The following is a 24,368-nucleotide window of genomic DNA, read 5'->3' on the forward strand; positions in this document are numbered from 1 at the left end:
GGTGGGGGAGGGGTCCCCTGCGGTCCCGCCGCCCCCCCGGGTTCGCACCTTCCCTGCTCCGCCCGCCCATTCAGGCTGCCCCGCGGGCTCTCCTTTCCCAGCTCGCTCCCCGCGGGCCGCTGCCCCAAACCCGGACGCGACGCTCAGTGCCAAGAACACAGCCGGCGCTTCATCGCTGCTGTTTGTCCTTCGCTTTAAGAGCTCGCTGACATCAGGGAGCAGAAGCGAGGGGGGCTGGGCGAGGTCACCTGCCTTCTGGAGCCACCTGCCTGCAGGTGGAAAGGTGAAGTCTCAGGAGGAGCCCCGCCTCCCCCGCCTGCAGTGTGCGGATTCCTGGCTGCCTTCGGGGACCTGGGCCAGCTGCAGGAACTTGGGCTAGGTAAGGCTGGGCTCTAGCCTCAAAGTCTTCCAGCTTCTGCCCGGCCCAGCGTGGGCAGGTGCGCCCGGGAGGAGGGAGGGGCCAGGAGAGGAGCGCGCACGCGCAGACCCCGCCTTCCCTCCGAGGCTGTCAGTTGGGCGCCCCGCCCCCTTCTTTCCCGCGCACGCCCCGCCTCCGCGGCACCACCTGCACCCTCCATTGACCGACGCACCCGTCGCTCCCGAGCTGGGGCCAATGAAAGCGCGGCACCGGGGGGCGGTAACAGGAGGCGGCGGCGGTGACAGGAGGCGGCGGCGGTGACTACGGCGGCTGCTCCGAGGAGCTGCGGGAGCGGAGGCGGAGGCGGACGCGGACGATGTGAGCGGGCTCCCAAGCGGGTCCTGTCGGCGGCGCCATGGGGGCGCCGGGCCCCGGCCCCGGCCCCGGCCCCGGCCCCGGCTCCGGCTCCGGCTCTGGTCCCGGGTGGCAGCGGCGGCTGAGACGGCCTTGAGCCCCAGGAGCCGAGCCCACCCCGGGGGCGCGCCCCGCCCACGCCCGCCGGGCACGCGCCCTCGCTCCCGCGGCGCGCCCTCCCCTCTGTCCTCCTCGCCCCCTCCCCTTCCCGGGCCATGTCGGCAGCGGCGGCGGCTGGGGGCTCAGTGGGCTCGGCTGGGGGTCCCGGCCCCGGCCCCGCGCAGCCCCCGCCCCCGCCGCCCCCCGCCGGGCCCCGGATGCGGCGCAGCGCCGCCAGCTCCCCCACGGCCCCGGGCGCCGGCCGCCTGCTGCAGCCCATCCGCGCCACAGTGCCCTTCCAGCTGCTGCGTGGGGGGCCCAGCCCTCCGGCCCCCGACCCCCCGAGGCCCCAGGGCCGTCCCCGGCGCAGGAGCGGCTCCCCGGAGCCCCGAGGTAAGGGCGCTGGGGGAAGGAGAGGCATGGGGGCGTGGCGAAGAGAGCCTCGGCTGGAGCCTCCGGGGAGATGTGGGAAGGGGCTGACCCGGGTGGACCCCCTCGGGGATGGGGTGTATGTGTGGGGAGGCTCGCGCGTCTGTGTGTGCATTTGGCGGAGCCCCAGCGCTCCCGGGGGGCTTCTGGGCCAGCAGAGCCCTTGGCGGTATGAACTGCCCCTTGTCATACCGGGTTGGGCCGGGCAGCGCCATGGGGGTCCTGTAATTGGTGCTCGGCGGGAGGCCGCCCCCTCCCCTGCCCCGCCCCCATCGCCAGCTGCTGCAGAAACTGACAAGCTCCCGCAAATCTCGAATGAATGAATGAAAACGACGTGATCGCCCTGATAATGCCCCACGCGTGCGCGGGTGATGCCCTGCTCCGCTCCCCCCTTGCAGACCGTGCCCTCCCCCCGGGACTTGCCACGTCGCGCGCGAGGTCCCCGTGGGTGTCCTCTTGGAGGATTCGGGAGCCCCACGACCCCCCTCCCCCCAGGAGCAGCGGATTTTCTTTCCCCGTGACTGCAGAGCCGATCCCCGGGATCCAGGCCCGGGGCCAGGCCAGGCCCTGCTACTCCTGCTGCCGTGACGTCACTCCAGCCACTGATGAATGAAAACGGCGGCCCTGCCCCCCCTCCCCCAGGAGTGGCCCCTGGGCAGCCTAGCTTGGGGGACGGGGGAAGGGCTCCGTGGGTGGGAGTGGCGTCATGAGTGGCCGGCTTCTGCGGGCTGCTGAGGTCAGGGCTGGGAGGGTCAGGGGGCGGCCGCCGGCTCCCCACGGCTCACTGACCTGGTGGCAGGAGGATTTTAAAAGCTGTCTGTGCCAGACTGTTGTTTAACACGAAGTGGGGACGGTTTCTCCCAGTGTGAGCTTGCCCCCATCTCCCGCAGGTGGCTTTACACGTTGGAATGGACAAGGCCAGTTCTTGGCTCCACATCCAGAACATTGAGGAGGCTTTTATGCTAATCAGCCTTTTCCCTGATTGTTGGGGGTGGGACTTGGTCTGCCTAGTGGAGATGGGACCCTAGGAAGACCCTGATTTCCTGAAATTAGGACTAAGTGGCCAGAGGGGAGGGGGGAGGAGTTGGTTTGTTTCTTCCGAAACTTCTTCCCAGGTGGCTCTTGCCAAAGGCATCCAAAAGTAAGAGCGCTCCTTCCTGGAGGGGCTCGTTGCTAGGGGAGACTCGCTGCTCTTCAGACTGGTTCCAATTGTGGAAAACCAGAAAGCCTGAAAGGCCGCCAGTTACTGGGAATAAGGGAGTCCCCTCGTTTCAAGTCGCAAATTCCCCTTTGAACCAGGGACCAGATTTTCCAAAACTGTGGGGAAGATGTGACCATTGGCGCTCTTCCCGCACTCCTGGCCGGACTTGGCCGCCGAGAGGTCTCCCAGGTAGCTGATGGATGGCCAGGGCTGCTTGTGTTCCTCCGTTTTACATGCATGGGCCCACCCGGCCGGCTCTTACGCCTCCCCACGGGCTTCGCTGGCTTGCCTTGGGCCTGCACTGACCTTTGGGACTCCCGGAGAGATCCGTGTCCTTAGCAGTGTTCTTCAGCCTGGACCCCATCCCGGAATTAGGCTTCTCCTTGTGGAAACGGCCTTTAGGAAGCGAGGCTACCTCAGCCAGGGACCTAGAAGGAGGGGGCTTTGCGGCTGGAGCGCTCGGCTCGCCCTTCCCTCTGTACTGCTGTGGGCTTATTTATGGCCAGCTCCGGGGCTCGAGCAGGCGCTTCATGATCCGGAGGCGCAACTGGATCATTTTAAAGAACTCGCATGTGTGGTTGGGGTTTTTTAGTCTTTGTGCTTTTTGAGGACGCCGGCACGGGAACGGGTCATTAGCCATAACGCAAAGGTTCTGCTCATTCGATTGGTCCCGCCATTTCTCCGTCCAGGGAGCTGGGAGAAATTCAGTCTCCCTTTGGGATGGAGCTTCTTGGCATTCACGCAGGGAAAGCCGCTTCCTTCCCCAGCTTTCCACACAACTGCAACATCACGTGCACATGCATGTATACCTATGTGGTGTGTACACTGCAGGCGTGTAGTTGTGCATGCACGTGTGTGCGTTCTGTGCAGGAGTGTGTGGTTGTGTGTGCACATACATGTGTGCATATTGTGCATACGTGCGTTTGTGTGTGCACACATGTGTGTACTGTGCATTGTGTGGTTATGCGCGCAAGGCATGTGTGCATGTGTGTTTGTGTGTGCACACACATGCATGTATCATGCAGGATTATGAGGTTGTGTGCGCACATGCGTGTGTGCATATTGTGCACGCGTGTGTGGTTGTGCATGCATGTGTTTCCCGGTGCCTCAGCTCTCCAGCTCTTTGGTGCGCCCGGCACATGAGCTGATGGCCAGGGCCGGGATTTGTCTCTCCTGGGCACAAAGCCTGCCCGCGGTGCTCTCGCGGACGCCTCGGGAGGAGGCCCCGACATCCCATAGTGGGGACCGGCTGCTTTGCAGAACTCCCCGTTCCATCCGTCAGTCGCCATCTCTCCTCAGGGGCCAGAACGCCAAGAGAGGCCCGCAGACATGTGAGAAAGCGCCGAGAGTGTGTTGGGGAGTTGGCCCCGAGCGCCTCCAGCCCTGCAGGGGCGGTGGGCCTCGCCTCCCCTTTGCCCCTCCTCCTTTTCTCGCTCAGACTGCGAGCTCCTTGGGGGCAGGAGCTGCCCTTCTCCCTCTCTGCGCCCTCAGCGCAGCGAGTGCAAGTGCTCCCCGGAGGCTCGAGCCTTGGGCCGCTTTGCTTGTTGTTCACGGCTGGGAGACGAGAGGAATGGACTGGGCCAGCGGAGCATGACGGCCTAGAAGAGGCGGGGCCGGGGGCCGGGTCTAGGAGTGGGTCAAGCGGGCTTGAGCAGTGCGCTCCTGGGCAGAGCCGCTCCAGGGCCCTTTCTCGATCTTCGTGGGTGGACACGTGGCTCCTCCTGCTCTTTGGACACGAACCGGGACTTTGTTCTCTTTTCCCCAAGAAGCGGCGCCCCGGGAGCAGGAGCTTCCAGCTCTCCCACCGGGGGCTCGGAGCCGGAGCCGTCGGCAGCCATCTCTGCGGCGGGCCCAGCGGGCTCTTTGAGAACGCCCAGCGTGGGTTGAAGCTCGCGTAGGAGAATTGTGATTGAGAAATGCAGCAGAGTCCGGCCACAGTGGGCCCCTGCGCTGTCCCCTGCCTGGTGGGGCAGGCAAGCAGAATTCTGTTTTCTTGGGTGGGCCCAGGCCGAGGGCGCCTCTGCCCTTCCCCAGGCTTCCCTCGGGCTCTCCTTCAGTTGGGACCACTCATTGAAGCCAGCTTTGATGGGGCACAAAGAGGCAGAAGGTGCCCTCCTGGTCTTTGCGTTGGGTCTCAGAAAACCAGAGCCGTGTCTTTCACAGAAAAAGGGGGTGTCCTTGAAGAGAATGGGGCTGCGTGATGGAGCCATGGAGACTCCTTGTGGAGAGGAAAAGGCCCGATGCTCCTGGTGTCGACTCCACCCCATCAGTTGCCAAGGAAGAAATTGTAGGTGTCCAAGCTGTGGCCAGAGAGCCAGAGGCGGCCAGAGGGATGGAGGCAGTCAGAGGGCCGGCCGCAGCCCTCGGGAGGCCTCCCCCGCAGCCGTTCAGGAGTCCATGCAGGAGGTGATGAGGGCCTGCCCAAGGTGGGAGCAACGTGAGAGTGTGAGGGTCCGGTGGTGGGACACTCCGAGTCATCGCGTAGAGAAGGTGACCAGGTGGCTGGTATTAGAAAGGAGAAGAGGAAATCAAAGCAATCTTAAGTAATTATTTTGCTAATAAATTTAGCACTTTGAGTGAAATGGAAGAATATTTGCAAAAACGTAAATTGCCTTGATTAGCAGAAGGGACTTGGACTAGCTAAATAAACTAATTTGGGAGAAAGAAATTGAACAAGTCATAATTGAGCTTCCCAAGAAAAAATGGACCAGATGAATTTCCAAATGAATTCTCTCAAACATTTAAGGATCAACTAATTCCAGTATTAAATAAATGATTTGAAATAATAGGCAAAGAAGGGCTCCTACCAAAGTCCTTTTATGAAACAAATATAATACTGATATCTAAACCAGGAAGAGTGAACACAAAGAAAATTATAGATCAATTTCATTAATGAATATGGATGCAAAAATCCTGGGGGAGGAGGGAACTAACTAGAAGATTACAGTAACATATTGCAAAGGTTGTACATGGTGACCAAGTGAGATTATAGTAGAAGTGCAGGCATAGTTTAACACAAGGAAAACTATTGATATGATTGATTATGTCAGTAATAAAAATAACAATTATGTGCTAATATCAATAGATGCAGAAAAAGCTTTTGATTAAAAAAAAACCCACTGATTCCTATTTAAAAGGCTTGAAAGCCCAGGTATAGATGTATTTTCACTTAAAATGATTAAAAGCGTCTCCCTAAAACCATCAGTAAGCATTATTTGTAATAAGGATAAGTTAGAAGTCTTTCTAGTAAGGTCACCTGTCACCAGTATTATTTCAACATTGTATTGGAAATCCTAGCAATAACAGTAAGAGGAAAAAAGAAATAGAAGGAATCAAAATGGGTCATGAGTTAAAAATATAGATGATAATATAATGTATTTGGAGAATCATAATAAACTAAAAGTTAATTGCAACAACAATTTTAGCAAAGTAGCAGGACATAAAGTAAACCCACATAAAGCATTAGCATTCCTATATATCACCAACAAAACCCTGCAAGAAGGGATAGTAAGAGATACCCCATTTAAAATAACTGTAGACAATATAAAGTATCTAGGAATACATCAGGAACTATATGAACAAAATTATTAAAAAAAACAACCCTTTTTATCCAAATAAAGTCAGTTTTAAGTAATTCGAGAAATATAATTGTATTTATGGGTAGGCAGAGCCAATATTAAAAAATGAGTGTTATCTCTATTCCATGTCATCCCAATTAAATTACCAAAATTATTTTATTGAATTAGAAAAAAATAACAAAATTCATTGGAAGAAAAAAAGATCAAGAATATCCAAGTAACTAAAGAAAATATAAAGAAAAGAGGGTTAGCAGTACCAGATCTTAAAACTACATTATAAGCAGTAATTATTAAAACTATTTGGTATTGCCTGAGAAACAGAAATGTAGATTAGTAGAACAGAGGAGACATATCAACAGCAAATGACGGTAGTAACCTTGAGTTTGACAAATGTAAAGACTTAAGTTTTAGGAATCAGAATTCATTGGTAAAAATTGTTGGGAAAACTGGAAAAAAAATCTGGCAGAAATTGGATATAGATTAATATCTTATACCATTTACCAAAAATAAGGTCAAAATAGATTCCTGAACCTAGGTATAAAAGGAGATATTACAAGAAAAATTGAAAAACATAGAACATATTACCTATCAGACTTATGGACAGGTGAACAATTTAGGAATGAACAAGAAATAGAGCATTGTCAGGTATAAAATGGATAATTTTAATTATTTCAAATTAAAAAGCTTATTATAAATAAAATCAATGTAACTAAGATCAAAAGAAAAACAATTTTTTTGGGAAAATTTATAAACAGTAAGGTCTCAAGTCTCGAATATATAAAAACTTCACCAATTCTAGAAGAAAATAACCATTCTCACAGAGAGGATTGGTGAGATTTACATGAACTGATGCTAAGTGAAATGAGCAGAACCAGGAGATCATTATATACCTCAACAATGATACTGTATGAGGATGTATTCTGATGGAAGTAGATATCTTCGACAAAGAGAAGATCTAACCCAGTTTCAATTGATCAAGGATGGACAGAAGCAGCTACACCCAAAGAAAGAACACTGGGAAATGAATGTAAACTGCTTGCATTTTTGTTTTTCTTCCCGGGTTACTTCTACTTCTGAATCCAATTCTCCCTGTGCAACAAGAGAACTGTTTGGTTCTGCACACATATATTGTATCTAGGATATACTGTAACCTATTTAACAAGTATAGGACTGCTTGTCATCTGAGGGAGGAGGTGGAGGAGGGAGGGGAAAAATCGGAACAGAAGTGAGTGCAAGGGAAAATGTTGTAAAAAATTACCAGGCATGGGTTCTGTCAATAAAAAGTTAATTTAAAAAAAAAAAAAAGAAAGAAAAGAATCATTCTCTAGTTGTTAAATGAGAAAGAATATGTACAGGTAGATTTCTGATGAAAACAAAATCATTACTGACAAGAGGATGCAGATTAAAACAACCTTGAGGCATCATTTTGCATTTATCAGATTGGCTAAAATGACTAAAAAGGAAAGTGACAAGTACTGGAGAGGATGAGAAAAATAGGGATGTCATTTCAGTGTTGGTGAAGTTGAATTGATGCAGCCATTTTAAAGAACAATCTGGAATTATACCCAAAGTGTTATAAAACCGTGTATACCCTTTGATCTGGCAATACAATTCTCAAACGTGTGTCCCAAGGTGATAAGAAAAAAGGAAAAGAACCCATGTGTTCTAAAATAGTACTAGCAGCTCTCTTTGTGGTTGCAAAGAACTAGAAATTGCAGAGATGCCCATCAATTGGAGAATGGCTGGACCAATTGTGGTATATGATCATGACGAAATCCTACTATGCTATAAGAACTGATGAGCTCAGTAACTGTAGAAAAAGACCTGCATGAAATAATGAAGAGCGAAATGAAGAGAACATTGTACATGGTAATAGCAATATTGTGTTTTTTCCCAATTGATAGTATTTTATTTTTTCCAATTACATGAAAAGATAGTTTTCAGCATTTACTTTTATAAGATTTTTGAGTTCCAAATTTTTTTCTCCCTTTCCTTCCCTCTTCCCAAGACAGCAAGATATTTATATATATGTATATATACATACATATACACATATATATAAAGATTATACATGTACATGTTGTGAAAGAAAAATCAAAACAAAAGGGAAAAACCACAAGAAAGAAAAAAGCAAAAAAAAACTGGAAATGGCCTGCTTCAATCTGCATTCAGTCTCCGTAGTTCTTTTTCTGGATGCTGACGGCTTTTTCCATCCTAGATTGGAATTTTCTTGGATTGCTGTATTGTTGAGAAGAACTAAATTTGCATAATTGATCATCTCCCAATCTATTGTTTTAAGAACAACTTTGGGCAAATAAGTCATTTTAATTATTATAAATACCCAAATCAACTACAAAGGATCTAGGGAGGAACGCACTATCTACATCCACAAAAAGAACTGATAAATAGCAGAGTGCAGAATGGTTTTACATGCATACATACACACACATGCACCAACACATATATATGTATATATGTATGTACACACACATTTATACACATATATTTGTGTCTAACAGCCATCTGTAGGGCGGGGCATTTGAGGAGGGAAGGAAAGTAGATTAAAGTTGCACAGCAGAGAACAAAAGGAAACGTAGAAGGAAAGCCGAGGAGCTTTGAAAATCACCAGAGCTACTTATACAGATTTTCAAAAACAGACAACTGAAATGTAAATTCGTGGCTTTGCAGGGAATCCTCCTTTTAGGGTGTGCCGAACTCTTATGTCCTTTTTTTGTCTATATATTTTAAGTTTGAAATGAAAAAAGTTTAAATTATTTAAGAAGCTGATGAAAATGAAAATGAAAAGAAACGAAAGTGACCGGGGAATCTGGAAGAGGCGGGGCTGGGTGATGGAGTTGGGGGGGGGGGGTCTCATCAGCGGCCAAGCTGGGGTCTGGAGATGAGCAGAGATGTTTACAGGAGGCTCCGGCACAAAGCCCTGCAGGGTGCCCGCCGCCAGGCCCCAGGGTATTTTCAGCAAGTCTGGTTCTCCGTGACTCCATTTGGCAGAGGTGCTTGGGGGGTTTGCCATTTCCTTCTCCTGCACATTTTACAGATTGAGAAATGGAGGTAGATGGGAATGCTGGGGCCTGATGCCCCCTAGTGCCGGTAGAGTCCCTGGGAAGCCATGCTGGTGCTCCCACTTATCCAAGGCTTGGTGCTCCCCCTGAGCTAATCCAGAAACCTTTTCTGGATCCCCCCCTCCCATCTCAGCTTATTCTGTTTGGACTCGGCTCTGGGTGTGTTGTCCCTTGATCCTCTCTGCCCTCAGTCCAAGGGAAGGTCCTGGAGGTTTGTCTTTATGTCCTCAGCCCAAGAAAGTAGATGCTTTAAATCGGCTTGGATCCTCGTCCCCTTTCACCTCTGACCCATGGCCTGGCCTCCCTCCCCATTATTTCTTGGACAGTGCCGATCTGGAGAGAATATCCCCTTTGTTCAGGGCATGGGCCAGTTCCAGATGAGTTCTTCCACACCTTCATACCTGGTGGAAATTCTGTGTGTTTCAAATTTTTTTTAAATTAAATTTTATTTTTTATTATAGCTTTTTATTGACAAAACATATGCATGAGTAATTTTTCAACATTGACCCCTGCAAAACCTTCTGTTCCAACTTTTTCCCTACTTCCCCCAATCTCTCCCCCGATGGCAGGTAGTCCCATACATGTTACACATGTTAAAATATATGTTAAATCCAATATATGTATACATATTTATATAGTTATCTTGTTGCACAGGAAAGATCGGATTTAGAAAGAAGGTAAAAATAACCTGAGAAGAAAAAATGCAAGGAAACAGTAACAGAAAGAGTGCAAATGCTATGTTGTGGTCCACACTCATTTCCCAGAGTTCTTTCACTGGGTATAGCTGGTTCAGTTCATTACTGCTCTATTGGAATGGATTTGGTTCATCTCATTGCTGAAGAGGGCCACGTCCATCAGAATTGATCATCATATAATCTTGTTGTTGTGTACAGTAATCTCCTGGTTCTGCTCATTTCCCTCAGCATCAGTTCCTGTAAGTCTCTCCAGGCCTTTCTGAAATCATCCTGTTGGTCATTTTTTACCAAACAATAATATTCCATAATATCCATATACCATAACTTATTCAACCATTCTCCAATTGATGGGCAGCCACTCAGTTTTCAGTTTCTAGGGCCGCCACAAACATTTTGCACATGTGGGAACCTTTCCCTCCTTTAAGATCTCTTTGGGTATAAGCCCAGTAGAAACACTGTTGGGTCAAAGGGTGTATGATTTGGTAGCTATTTGGGAATAGTTCCAGATTGCTCTCCAGAATGGTTGGATCTGTTTACAACTCCACCAACAATGTATCAGCCTCCCGGTTTCCCCACATCCCCTCCAACATTTGTTGACATCTTTTCCTGTCGCCTGATGGGGATTCTCAAGAAGCTGCCTTTGGATGTGTCGGCAGAGCCTGTGCCTGGTGACCCTCATGCTGTTCCCTGACAACATGAGGAAGCTGCCATTTTGCCTCAGTAGCCTGGCTCCTTTTGGAGATTTCCTAAATGCAGTTTTTGCATGGAGTGATTTTCTTTTCGTGATCATGCTCTAGGTCCAGGGGACTGGTAACCATATGGACTTCTGATTGCTTCCAGTAGGAGAGACTTAGGAAATAGGAACGGGACGATCTCTTTTTTCCTCATCGATCCTTGTAGCTGATGGGAATGGTGGGGTGATCAGGAGGCAGCCTTTTCCCGAGAGAGACTCGTGTGTCTGCGTGTGCGGTCAGTGCCGCCGTTTGCGAGTTTGGTGTAGACGGCGCCATGGCCACGCCAGGAGTTTTGCTTTTTTTCTGTGATTGCAGTGGGCCGCCCCCTTGGGACACCCGGAGAGGCCCTGGTCTGGGCTTTGGCAGGTCCGGGCAGTCCGGCCCATTCTCTGGCCGAGTAGACTCCGGGCTCGGGTGCACCCGTAAGTGGGCGTTTCAGAGGGGGTCCTCGTGGAAGGAGCAGGAATTCTCCAGACCCACTCAGGGACTCGGGCAGGAGGCCCCTTGTCGTAGAGCTGGCTTTCTCTGGGGCATTTTGCTCAGCACAGAGGACCTTCATCAGGATACCACTGGGGAGACCCTCTCCAAAACACTGACACCCTTGGGGCCGGGACTGCTTTTTCCAGCCTCGAAGCTGCCCCTGCGCTTGGTCCTCAGAGCCCTCTGCAAGCCCGGCCCAGCGCCTGGGGGCCGGGCCTTTCTCGGCTGATGTGGGGTGCCCCCGCCCTGCCAGGGTGGCCGTCCAGCCTCTGCTCTGGCTGCTCCTCCCCCCGCCGGACTCCACTTAGTCCCTAAGCTCAGGAAGTCCTCAGGAAGGACTTGGGATGCTTGAGATGCAGGCTGACTAACGGAGGGAATCCCAGGAGGGCTGACGCCACCTTCCAAGGTTATTGCTTTGTTGAGGGAAGCTGGTCTCCAGCCCGGTCCCCTTCCCCAGCGGCTCCCGGCCTTTCTGATGCGTCCCAGACGATGCTTTCTGGCGCTCGCTTCTCCCTCAGCCTCCCTTTGGGGGCGCTGTGGAGACCTCTTGTCTCCTATCCAGCTTCTGGGGAGGGGATGACAGATGGCCTTTTCATGGGAGAGACGACCTTGGATCTGTCCTGGTTCCCTCTGTGCCGTCCTTAGGTTGGATGGACGTCCGGCCGAGGCCGGTTATTTTCCTTCCACGGTTTTGGCCGTGCTCCTGCTTGTCAGGGAGGACGACGGAGCTGTGCCCACCGGATCTTGCGCAGCGCATCCTCCGTGTGCCCAGGTGAATTCTAACGCCGCCAGACCGGCGAAAGGCCAGCTTGGGCATGGCCACTTACTGGAGAGGCTTCTGGGGTTTGGCGGGGTAATCCACCTGCCAGGTGAGGAGGAGCCACAGAGCTACATCTGAATCTTTCAGGTCAAATAATAGTCTCAAAACCAGGAACCCCCGGGCAGAGCCGAGCCCCCGTGTTCAGTGCGAGAGAGCCGGACTTGGCGCCGGCTGCCCGTGGAGGCCGATCTTGGGGCTCTCTTGGTCTTGGGGAGCTTGTTCCCCCCCATTCTATAGGGAGGCATCAGCCCTGAGCGTTCGGGGCTGGAGCCCGGTGGGAAAGTGCTGCAGACTCTTCCCTTTGATGTCTCCAGGGAAACTCGTTCCCAGTTTACTGTGTACGGGGGAACCGTCCTGGCAACGGGCATTAGTAGCATGGCATGGTACTCGCAGTTCCACGGTGCCTCCAAGTTAAGGTGCTTTGTAGAAATTCCCTTTTATCCTTCCGACCACAGTCACTGTCTGTTTCACAGACACGGAGGCGAGCACGTTGAGAGACGTGTCCAGGATGACATCAGTAGCCGGTCTCGGCTTTGGATTCAGATTCTGCGGGTCCGGAGTCTTGGGCCCAGCCTATATGGGGCAGAAAAAGGGACTTTCAGGTTCTCTGGCGGCCTGCAGGGGCTCAGTCTTTTCTTGTGGACTTAGTAGGCCGGAGTAGACACTGGTCAGGCCAAATAGAAGCAGAGGTTTGTTTTCGCCACTAAGGCCAGTAGGTACTTTATTTACTTTATTGGCACCGTGCTGCCCTCCCTGTGTAAGCTTCCTGCCGTGGCTTTCTTTTCTTATTCCTTTCTCAGGTTCTTAGATCTCCTGGTGTTTTCCAGGAAACGGCCTAGAGGTCAGCTTGGCTCTGTCTCCACGCAGGAGCTGTTGGGGTGGGGGGCGGGGCCTCTCTCTGCCAGGTACTGAGGGTACTTCCGGACTAATAGGAACACCTAATATTTTCCCTTTTGACTCATTTGAGACGAGGCAATTCCATAATAATTAGGAAATATTTTGATTGCTCGATTCACCACTAAATAGAACCTCTAATCACGACTGTAATCAGGAAACAATTTGTTGTGCTGAAGAAATAATTAATGCATAGCCATCTGCATTTTCCAGTGCTGCATTAAAATGCTCCAATGTCTACTTGAGGGTGAGGAGACAGAGGACAGAGGCAAAGTTGGGCGCTGACCGTGGTGGGAGCAGAATATGAACAGAAGCTTTGAAAAGGGAGATGGGTTCTCCTTTCCTTGCCAAGAAATCCAACTTAAATGAGATGAAATTACCCCCCCCCCCCACCGCCATGTTCAGATTAACAGAACAAGAAATAGAAAACTTAAATAACTGAATCACAAAAAAAGGAATTAAACCATCAATGAAATCCCAAAGAATAGTCCTTAAGGCCTAACAGACTTACAAGTAAATTTTGTCAAACATTCAAAGAGCTCATTCTAAAGCTATATATAAGCAAAAATATAAAAAAGGATCCTGCCAGTTTCCTTCTGTGATACAAATATGGTCTTCATACCTGAACCAGGGAGAATAAAAAGAGAGCGAGGAAACTTGAGCAGTATCCTAATGACCACTGAAGCAAAAGTTTTAAATAACAGATTAGTAAAGAAGCTCCAACAGCATCTAAAATAAAGATTATATCAGTTGGGCTTATACCAGGAATTCAGAGTTGGCCCAATCTTAGGAAAACAATAAAAATAATCAACATAATAGCGACAGCAACAAATGTGATTTCGGAGGTGCAGACTCTTAACCAAATGTCATATCTATCCCTATTGAAAAATAACCATCACATGTGTATAAAAGGTGCATCAGAAAACACAGGACTAGACCTTTTCTTGATGTGATGAAAAGTTTTTGTCTCCAACCTAGACTTCTATGTAATGAGGATGAGCGAGAAGTCTTTTTAATAAAATCAGGGGTGAAGCAAAGCTGCCATCGTCGCCACGACCATTTGGTCCAGCACTAGAGATGCTCGCTTTAGCAATGCGATGAGAAAAATAAATTTGAGGGAATGTCAGGCAAAGAGGGAACAAAATCATTGATTCTTTTGCAAATGATATGAGGGAAATTAATGGGAATTATAACTTCTGCAAAATTACACAATATAAAGTAAATCCCCATAAGTATTCACCACTTCATTTTGCCAATAAAACCCAGCAGGAAGGTGTTGAAAGAGAAATTCCACTCCAGATAACCAGAGAGTATAATAAAATAGTTGAGAATCTCCCCGGGAAGGTTCACTCAGGAACTGTACGGATGCAACTAAACTAAGCATCATTTACAGAAATAAAGGTAGACCGAAATTAATATAGGAATATTAATTATTCATGGTTAGGATGAGCCAATATCATGGCAATTCCATCTCATCTATCTATTCACCCTGCCGAAAAATTACTTCATAGAGGTAGAAAAATTGGAATTCGTTTAGATCAAAGATCGGGAATCTCAAGGAAAATAATGAGAGAATAGTAGGAAGGAAAGGGACTTGGTAAGACCTGATCTCACACTGAACACTCAAATAGTAATGAAAATGATGTCATGCTTGATTTTAAACAAAAGTGGGTCAGTGGAACATCATCGACCCAGGGCTTCTTAAACTTCTTCCATTCACAAGCTCTTTTTGTGCGACCCCACCCCGAATGGAGCCAAGTGTTTCTGGCAGGTTCGCGTTGGATCAGATTTTGGATTCACTGCGTGTTTGATTGTGGCTTCGTATTTGAAGCCTTTTAGGATTTTTTTTTTTTACACACACCCACCCCGCCTTCAGTTATATGTGGGATGGGACTCACAGTTTAAATTACCGCTCAGTGCCGGGCCGAGGCAGAGAGCTGGGGACCGACGGTCAGAGAGTCCCCCGGAGGAACAGCTTGCTCAGGATCGGCACAGACTGCCAGCCCAACCGGAAGCCAGGCTGCCGGCAATGGGATTTAGACGGGGACCTCGTACCGCTCGCCAAGAGAAACTCCAAACGGAAAAGTAACGGTCACAGAGGCATCCTGGAGCGAGTGAGAAGGCACCGGAGAGAAAATGCCCCATTATCGAATATGTGAAATAAAGCGCTTTTTGTAGAAACAGAACAGCTCAGAAGACGATGGGTACCTGCAGGGAAAACCCTGGCAGCGACTTGCTGAGAAAGGTATAGAAGGAACCAGTTAAAAGAGGTGGGAATAAAAGGCTTTCTTTTATTTCTGAGCCATTAAAAGGACAAGAACAGGCAATTCCCCAGGGAAGAACCCAAACTACAAGAAAGAGGTGCCCCAGTCCAGCCCGGAGGGTCCAGTGAGGCTGACTGGGAGATTTCCTCCATCCCTGTGAGGTCCCCAGTTGCAGAGGCCAGCTGGACCCCCAGACCCAAGAGAACCAGAGGGGAGAGAGGAGGGTCCCCGTGCCCAAAGTCCTGAGGTGGCTGGGGAGGTGCCAGGAGGAGAGCGATGGCGGGCACAGCCTGGAGCGGCTGGGGAGCCCTTGGGGCACCCAGGTGGTGGGCAGTGGCCACGGCCAGGCTCATGCAGCCAGTGGGTGAGGGGGTTCAGACCCAGCCCTTTTGGCCCCAGAGTCTTGCCCTCAGCAGCGACCAGTTACAGAGGGTTCCAGAGTGTCTGCTGCCAGAGGCAGCCAGCCCCACGGCAGGGGTGCCCGTGGGCTCTGTTCTGGGTGCAGGGCATGAGATGGAGGGGGCAAAGGGCTTAGTCAGTGAGACGAGTAATGGCCGCTGGCTGGCGAGGAGGGGGAGAACTGGGGTCCTGCGAGCAGATGCTGGGGGCTTCTCAGTGCTTTGGAATGGGCTCTGAGGTGGGAGAGCCATGCCCCAGGGCAGGCCAGTGGGGAAGTCACTGCAGCGCTCTGGACCCCCAGCGCTAAAAAGGACCCCCAGGGACAGCGCCGGGCCAGGAGGAGACTAGTGAGGGGAGTCTCTCTTCCCTTCTCTGCTTTGTCTGATGGCCACTAGTCTTGGGGCGGGGTCTTGGTTGGGGCTGCTGAGTAGAGATCCCTCAGGCAGGGGACAGATACCAGCCCCAGGACCCTGTCCCTAGGTGGCCCCCGCTCGGCCTTCTGCCCCCCCCTTATCTTCCTTCATGACTGGGCGACGTGATTCCCCCATTTGTCTTCTGAAATTGTCCTTCTTGTAGAGCTTTGATGGTGGGGGCCATCCTGGGGGACAGGGCAGGGAGGGCCGCTATTGGGGGGCTATTGTGGAGGGGCTACCATGGGGGGGCCTGCCATTGAGGGGGCCTGCTGTGGGGAGGGCCGTCATTGGGGGGGCCTGCCGTGGGGAGGGCCGCTGTTGGGGTCCCTGGCTTCTGGTCGTCTGCTGTCTTCCTCCTTCAGACCGGTCCCAGCCTGTTTGTGTCTGGTTTGTTCTTGCAGGCGACCGGCCCCAGTCTCAGCACGTGAGGACCTCCAGCTCCATCAGACGAACCTCTTCTCTGGACGCCATCACGGGACCTTACCTCACCGGGCAGTGGCCGCGGGACCCCCACGGACCCTTCCCCTTGTGCATGAAAGACAAGGCTACTCAGGTAACGTGTCAGGGTTGCCGTGGCTGCTAGTGTGAACCCCCAGCGTGGCCGGGGCGCCCCGAGAAGCGCCGATCCGGCTCTCTATGCCCTTCCCACCTTAACCTCTCCCCAGGCTGGTACCAGGTACAGGGGTTGGGCTGGCTCCGTGTGCCCAGTTCCCTACTGTGCCCCCCAGCCCCACCTCTGAGTGAGCCGGAGAGATGCCAGAGTTAGCGCAGATACCCAGAGTTCCCGAGCCTCCCCAGGCCACACCAGGGAACAGCAGAAGAGCCCCAATGTCCTCAGGTAGTGTCACAGGGGGCAGAGCTCGGGCTCCCCCTCCCCTGGGATCCCCACCATGGACCCCCTGCTGGGCCCGCGGCTCCAGGCCTGCTGCCGCCTGGGACTGCTCCCTCCCAGGGGCCTTCCCGGTCTGGGTCGGACCTTACTTCAGCCCTTCCTGTCGAGGGCACAGCACAGTGGCCAAGGGAGACTGGCCAGCGATGGGTTGGGTCTTCTCTCAGGGTCTCCTATCCCACATGTGGAAATCCTCATTCATATTGGTAAGATTATAGCCATTTGCTGCCACATAAATGGCCAAAGGATATGAACAGGCAGTTTTCTTTTTTAATATGTAATTTTAATAAACACAAAAATATAGACACAAATAAGCAATAAACATTAGTACTTACTATGTGCTAGGTACTGTGCCTGAGGGCTTTATCAATGTAATCTTGGTGCATTCTGGACTGAAGTTGTTTTTAAGTTCTTATTGATGCCTTTTTTTGTTTTTTTACAATACCTTTATTTCTCCCAGTATCCTTCCATCTCCCTTGTCCAGAGAGCCACTTGTTTTATATATTTTTAAATTTTTGATAGTATTTTCCCAAGTACATGTAAAATGTTTTTCTCATTTCCATTTTTATTATTTTTTTATTTAATAATACTTTTTTATTTTCAAGATACATACAAAGATAGTTTTCAACATTCACCCTGGCAAAACCTTGTGTTCCAAACTTTTCTTCCTCCCTTCCCTGCATCCTCTCCACTAGACAGCACAGAGTCCAATGTTTGTTAAAAACGTGCAGTTCCACTATACATATTCCCGCATTTATCCTGCTGCACAAGAAAAATCAGAGAAAAAAGGGAAAACATGAGAAAGAGAAACGAGCAAAAAATAACACAAAAGGTGCGAATGCCGTGTGGTCCGCACTCGGTTCCCACAGGCCTCTCTCTGGGTGTAGATGGCGCTCTCCATCACAAATCTATTGGAACTGGCCCGAATCAGCTCACAGTTGAGTCACATTTATCAGAATTAATTGTCATATTGCTGTTGCCGTGGACAGTGATTTCCTGCACGGGAGGGGCCTTCCCGGGAGCTTCCGCCTGTCCCCCCCTACCACGGAGCACTCGCTCTTTCTGGGTGGCTGGAGACAGAGAGCCCAGCGGGGTCCTCCTCTGGCCGGCGAGTGCTTCAGGGTAGGGGGGGACAGGCGGAAGCTCCCAGGAAGGCCCCTCCCGTGCAGGGGAGCGAGCAGAGCAAGAGGGGGTGGGGGGGACCGCGCCGTCAGGGAGAAGGGCCCCCTCGCCCTCCGGGGAGGCACCCGCTTTGTGGGCCCGTGCTTGGCCAGGCCGTGTGTCTGGGCCTTGAGGGATTTGTTTTTGTTTTTTATTTGGGAATCAGCGTTTATTATCTCCAGCCCAGCCCCATCGTGGGCTCCCCAGCAGGGGAGGGATGGGCGCAGGCTGCCTGGGGTGGGGGGCTCTATCAGGGCTCCCCAGACATCCTCCACCTCCTCCAGCCGCCTGGCCGGGTAGTCGGGGGCACCTACGACCTAAGTGCCGTTTTACTTGAAGCAATTTAGTGCGATTTGGAGAGCTCCGGAGACCCAGGCTTTACCCGCCGGCTCAGCAGCTCTTAAACGGCCAGGCCCAGGGAGGTCCCGTCTTCCCGCTCTTGGTGGTTGGGCAGCGGAGGGCGGCGGGGAAATGCCCCTTTTCTTTCTTTGCCCGAGGAGCGACCTCCCCGCAGACTTGTGGAGTCATTTTCTGACCCCTCGGCCTTCTCTCCCCTCCGTGCTTTGGCGCTCTGTCTCTCGTGTTTCTGGGACATGGAGGGGGCAGAAATGCTGACGCCTCTTTTCTGGGTTTTATGGTGATTTCCCCCAGGTTCGCTCCCGGGTGGGAAGCTCTGAGATTGTGTCGAGATGGTTCAGGGTCCCGTCTTGGGTCCCTGGGGTCGGGGCCATCTCTGGGGGACACGATGATGGTGACACGTTTTTCTTTTGTCAGACCCCGAGCTGCTGGGCCGAAGAGGGGGCCGAGAAGAAATCCCATCAGCGATCGGCATCGTGGGGCAGCTCGGATCAGCTGAAAGAGGTGAGGGACCCCCGTGGTGGGCGGGGAGGGGGACAGAGTCTCCCCAGCTTTAGTGTCTGGTCTGGCTCCAAGGAAGCCCGGAGAGCTTTGGCGGGCGCTTTCCCCGATTCAGATCCGCCCACCTCCCTTTGGCGCTTAGCTGATCTCAGCTTTTTTTCCATTCCCCCCTCAAATCCATTTCCATATTTCCCCAGCAGAGGCTTTGCTCCTGGCTCTGGGACCTCAGACAGGGCGGTTGAGCTCCGGGAGCTCCCTCAGCCTCCTCTCCCCCAGCACTTGGGCCCCCTGTGATCCCACTGCCTGGGCTCTGGGAGTTGCCTCCTTTGCTCCCAGGGTCCTGTGGTGGAGGCCAAGTGGCAGGTTCCCCTCCAGCTGGAGGGCCCCGAGGCCTTCTGTGCTCAGGCTCCCCTCTCCTGGGCTGCAGTGGGGTGGGCGGCTGCAGTCTGGGGGCACGGCCTCAGGGTCAGGGTAAGGAACGACCCTCTAGGAGAGGGAGGGGCTCCCCTCACAGCTAATCAGAGGGTCCAGGCTCCCTCCTCAGGGCAGGATGCTCAAGGGGACACGGGTGACTTTGGGGGGGCCTAGAGTCAGCCTCAGATTATGAGCGGTGTGATCTGGCCTAAGTCACGTAGCCTCTGTCTACCCTGGGGTTCTCCTCCAGAAAATGGAGCAATGGCAGGAGTGATGGCCCCTGCCCTACAGGGCGTTCTGAGTCAAAGGAAGGTGCCTCTGAGACTGTGTCCATGAGCCAGAGAACCTTGTATTCAGCGGCTGCTCAGCCTCTCTGGCCGTGAAGGGCCCTACCTGCCCTTCACCCACGGCCATGAGGAAGCCTGCCTGTGGGGAAGGGAGCCCACCTGTGGGGAAGGGAGCCCACCTGTGGGGAAGGCAGCCCACCTGTGGGGAAGGGAGCCCACCTGTGGGGAAGGCAGCCCACCTGTGGGGAAGGGAGCCCACCTGTGGGGAAGGCAGCCCACCTGTGGGGAAGGGAGCCCACCTGCCCTTCACCCACGGCCATGAGGAAGCCCACCTGTGGGGGAGGGAGCCCACCTGGGGAAGGGAGCCCACCTGGGGAAGGGAGCCCACCTGTGGGGAAGGGACCCTACCTGCCCTTCACCCACGGCCATGAGGAAGCCCGCCTGTGGGGAAGGCCCCTGCCCCCCTGCTCCTGTTGGCGGCTGCCTCCCCCTTTGCTCTTCTGTTCCTTCCCACCTGGTGGCTGCCCCAAACCTTCTCTTCTTGACACAGAGACTGTGCCCTCAGAAATGGAGGCGGCCCCTTCCCTGCTCAGGTTGCGTTTGAATCCCATCGCCTCCTCTCTGTCCCCAGGCTCAGAGGGCGCCGTGATGGTCAGTGTGTCCGGCCCCTCCTGGCGGCTCCCACGGGGGTCAGGTGGTGAGAGTGGGCGCGGCCTCTGGGCAGGAACTCCTCCGCCAGGGAGAGCCCCCCCCCCCCTTGGCTTCGGGGTTCGGGGCACCGAGAGAGTCTGTAAGTTACTGAGTGAACCTGACGGTAACTGGAAAATGTTTGAATAATCACAATGTCGGCGTGGCGGCGGCAGCCGCGGGGGCCTGGAACCGGCACCAGGTGAATAAAACCCCTCACGTCTGCAATAAAAAATGGCCTCCAAAAAGTACCTCGCAAAAGGCGGGCGGGGAACAGAAGGGCAGCAGTAGGAGCGCGGAGGAAGCGGAGCCGGAGGCGTTTGTGGTGGAGAAGGTGCGGCCCGAGGCAAACGCCGCTTGTCCCGAGGCAGTGTGGGACTCCCCGAGGGCGCGAAGAGAGAGCGGTCAGACAGCGGGAGTCTGAGGGGGAGAGACTGCTGGCCACAGAAGCGAAGGAAACTCCTCAGAGCTCTCGGGAGGCGCCGGAGCCGGCCCTGGCCTGGCGCCCCTCGGGCTCCCCCCTTAATGGGGACGCGCCCGTACCTGTGTCTGGGGCGGGATCCGGTCTCGGCTGGACTCCGAGTTGGCGGCAGCGGGAGCACATCTCCATCCCGTGACAGCTCCGCTGGGCCGGCTTGAAGTCAAATTGAATTTAAAAATGAAAGATTTTGGGTTGTTTTGTTTAGTTGGCTTTGCTTTTTGTTAGGGTTGGTCTTTAGTTTGCATCAGCGGCCCCCGTGACTCTGAACAGGTAAATCCAGCTTTGCGCGTCTGCTCCCCGCTCGGCCGGAAGAGCGCCTTTGGTGCTACGGGATGATGGACTTCTTCCCCAGGAGAGAAAAGCTGGAGAAGAGCGCGCCTCCCCAGAGCACTCACTCGGGTCTGGCCTCGGCTTTTATTTCACTCCGCAGCTGCATTATTTAAAGCAGGGATTTGGGCCCGAAGTTCTCCGCAGGCAAGTCCTCGGAAAGCCCTCGGGGGACACGGAGCGGCTCACCTGCCGGATGGGCCCCCTCCGGATGACTCCATTTGCACCATTGCTGGTGCCCGGCCACTCTCTCCCTTACCGTTAAAACGTCACCATGGCCTCGGAGAAGGGCTTCTTTTTCCACAAACATCTGCTCACCGGCCCACTCGCCGTCTCCCGTAGGTGCTCGGCCCAAGGGGAGCAGCTGCACTTGGGAGGAGGAACGCTGGCGAGGGTCCCCGTGTCTGCCGGGGCCCCCCTCCCATGTGCCCAGGTTGTCCTCTCTGTGGGGCAGAGGCCGGCTCCGGCCTCCCTCCCTCCCTCTGTCCGCGGGGCTTGGGCCAGTGTCCGGCACCCAGGAGGCGGTTCATGCGGGCTGATGGGTTGATTGGTTGGATCTCCCTTCGCCCGCTGCCGAAGGCACTGCCAGGTGATGGCAAACCCGCGGGCGGCGGCAGAGTCGGGGTGTCCCAGAGCGGTCCGGGTGGGGGTTGGGGCTGTCGGAAGGGCTACTGCACCCGGGAGAGCTGGCAGCAGCAATGGGCCATCGGACTGCCCTGGGGTCACGTGGCTGTCAGCGCCGAAATCGCCCAGCGCGAGTCACTCGTGAGCCTCATGACAGCTCGTGAGACAGATCGTCCCCATCTTACAGGAGGAAGCTGAGGGTCCACTTCCTGTGGTCACGCTGAGCTGGGCCTCAGACCCTGGGTGCTCTCTGGGCCCCGGCGCATGGCCGGTCCTCAGTCGGGAGCCAGGATGAGTGGTCCGGTCACAAGGAGGAGCCGAGCCTCCAGGAGGGACTGAGCACTTGGGTGGGCGGGGCAGCTTGTGGGCCTCTGGAGCGGCAGGGAAGCCGGAGGTTTTACCTCGGACGTCCCCAGGCCAGATCCCCAAGCAGCCTGGGGAGCCCGTGGCCCCGGCCCGTCGGCGAGCTGGGAGCCAGGGCGGCATGTGGCCAGTGGGGAGCGGCATTCACCCGCGTCTCCTTGTTTCTCCAGCAGATCGCCAAGCTGAAGCAGCAGCTGCAGCGGGGCAAGCAGAGCAGCGGCCGGCACGGGCACCGAGACAAGGACCGGCACTCCCCCCTGCACGGTCACCCCGCGGCCGGCAGCCAGACGCAGGTGAGCAGGGGGCTGCGGTCTGCAGCGGGGGATGGGGTCCCCACGGGGGAAGCCCTGTATATGTAAAAGTTTTGAAAACAAAATCTCCAGAATGCAGAGAGACTTGTTATTACTTCTGAGTCAGCCTTGGTCATTAGTAGAAAACTTTTAAGGATTTTCTTTACAAGGTGTCCATTACAAGGTAGTGAAAACTCACAGCTCACACCATATATTGAGATAAGGTCAAAATGGGGGCCCGATTTACATATAAAGAGTGATATCATGAGCAAATTAGGGAGTATGGGAGCGTTTCCCTGACAGGTCTATGGGAGAGGAAGGCATTTAGGGCCAAACAAAAAATACAGAGAGCATTATGACATGTAAAATGGAGAATTTAATTGAAACAAGATTATTACGTTTTAAAAGTTTTTGCACGAACAAAATCAATGCAACTAAGATGAGAAGGAAAGCAGAAAGCTGAATACAATTTTTACAGCAGGTGTCCCTGTCAAAGAGCTTGTTTTTCAAATATAGAGAACTGATTCGCATTTATAATAATACAAATCTTTGCACAATAGACGAATGGCCAAAAGATAGAACAGGCAGTTTTCAGACAAAGAAATCAAAGCCATCTATCGTCGTGTAAAAAGACTCTGAATCACTATTGATTAGAGAAATTCAAATTAAAACGACTCTGAGGGACCACCTCACGTCTGCCAGATTGGCTAATACCGAAGTGAAAATGACAAACGTTGGAAGGAGCGTGAGGAAACTGGACCACCATTGCACTGTTGGAGCCGGGAAGTGATCCAGTGTTCTGGAGAGCAACTTGGAACCGTGCCCTGAAGGTTATCGAGTGCATTCTTTTGGTTCCACCAATACCTCTGCTAGGTCTGCATCCCTGGGAGAGCATAAGGAAGGGAAAGGAGCCATCTGGACTGTACGGATGGCAGTTTTGGTTTTTGAACCCGATTCCCCATCAGTTGTGAAACAGCTGGACAAGCTGTGGTGCGATTGTAAGGGATGTTATGGTGCTGTAAGAAAGGATGAGCAAGAAAAGTTCAGAAAAACCCAAGAAAACAGACAGGGACTGATGGGAAGTGAAGTGAGCGGAACCGGGAGAGCATTGGACAGTCACGGCAACGTTGGTCAGCGAAGAAGGGGGACTGACTCAGCTGTTCTCAGCAGGACCCTGATAAGACAGTCCCAGGGGGCTCAGGAGGAAGCACGAGACCGCCTCCAAGAAGGGCCTGAGGGAATTGGAGTGCAGGTCGAAGCTTCCTCCCTCCCTCCCTCCCTGTCCCTCCCTTCTTCTTTTCCTCTCTCCCTTTTTCCCTCCTTCCCTCCCTCCCTCCCTCCTTCCCTTGGTTTTTCTTCCACAAAATGACTAATGTGGAAATATGGTTGACATGATTGCACGGGGATGATCTAGATCGAATTGCTCACTGTCTCAGGAAGGGGATAGAATTTGGAATGTCCTTAAAAAAAAAAGGACATTAAAAACCACTTTTACATGTCCTTGTGGAAAAATGTTTTTAAAAGAGGAGAGTCTCCATTTCATAGAGTGGGCTGTGGAGCTGAGGGGGAAGCTCGGTTCCACCTGTGGCCCTTCCTTGCTGTGAATCATGCGCGTGGGTCCGTTTTGTCCTCTGGTCGGGAGGGGTCGTCCTCCTTGGAGTCCCGGCCTTCCCTAGGAGTGTTGGGAGGCAGGTGTGGCCACGCTGGTTCAGGGCAGCTCTGTGACGTGTCTCTGGTCCTCAGACGGAACGCCGGGATGGCGATGGCCGCTTTCTTTCCCGAGGTCACTGTTCCTTGGTCCTGCTCGCTCACCTGCCCAGTCAATAAGCAGAAACTTTTCAGGGGATTTGAAAACAGAATTTGAAGGGGTTCTTCTGGGGGACGTCTTTAGACATTCCTCCTCTCTCTAGCCTGGAGTTTACTGCTGTGATTCCCTTTCTGTGAACTCTTACCGCTGACCTTTGTTTTCCCCACGTCCTAGTTTGGGGTGCGTCTCCCCCTCCCTCACTGTTAGCTTTTGAAGGCCCAGACCCCGTCTCCTTGACCAAACATACATGATGCTGATGGACGCTGGCCCAGAGGAAGAGGGGCTGGGGTGGTCCATGCCCCATTTCTGCTCCAAAAGAGGC

At 52.9% G+C, this 24,368-nt stretch overlaps 1 protein-coding gene across 2 annotated transcripts in view; it reads left to right on the plus strand.

Annotated features, from left to right (window-relative positions):
- Positions 1-902: 902 nt before the first annotated feature.
- Positions 903-24,368, plus strand: part of GLCCI1 (glucocorticoid induced 1) — a 37,389-nt gene continuing 13,923 nt past the window's right edge. Inside the window, exons 1-4 of one of the 2 annotated variants that reach the window (XM_051963577.1) lie at positions 903-1,264; positions 16,260-16,411; positions 18,683-18,769; positions 22,120-22,242. In XM_051963577.1, the coding sequence (XP_051819537.1) occupies positions 988-1,264; positions 16,260-16,411; positions 18,683-18,769; positions 22,120-22,242 (639 nt within the window). In that variant the 5' untranslated portion in view covers positions 903-987. The remainder of the gene's footprint in view (positions 1,265-16,259; positions 16,412-18,682; positions 18,770-22,119; positions 22,243-24,368) is intronic. The other variant, XM_051963578.1, reaches the window with a different exon arrangement.

Source organism: Antechinus flavipes, chromosome 5, assembly GCF_016432865.1.
Source record: "Antechinus flavipes isolate AdamAnt ecotype Samford, QLD, Australia chromosome 5, AdamAnt_v2, whole genome shotgun sequence".
In the NCBI taxonomy this organism is placed as follows: Eukaryota; Metazoa; Chordata; class Mammalia; order Dasyuromorphia; family Dasyuridae; genus Antechinus; species Antechinus flavipes.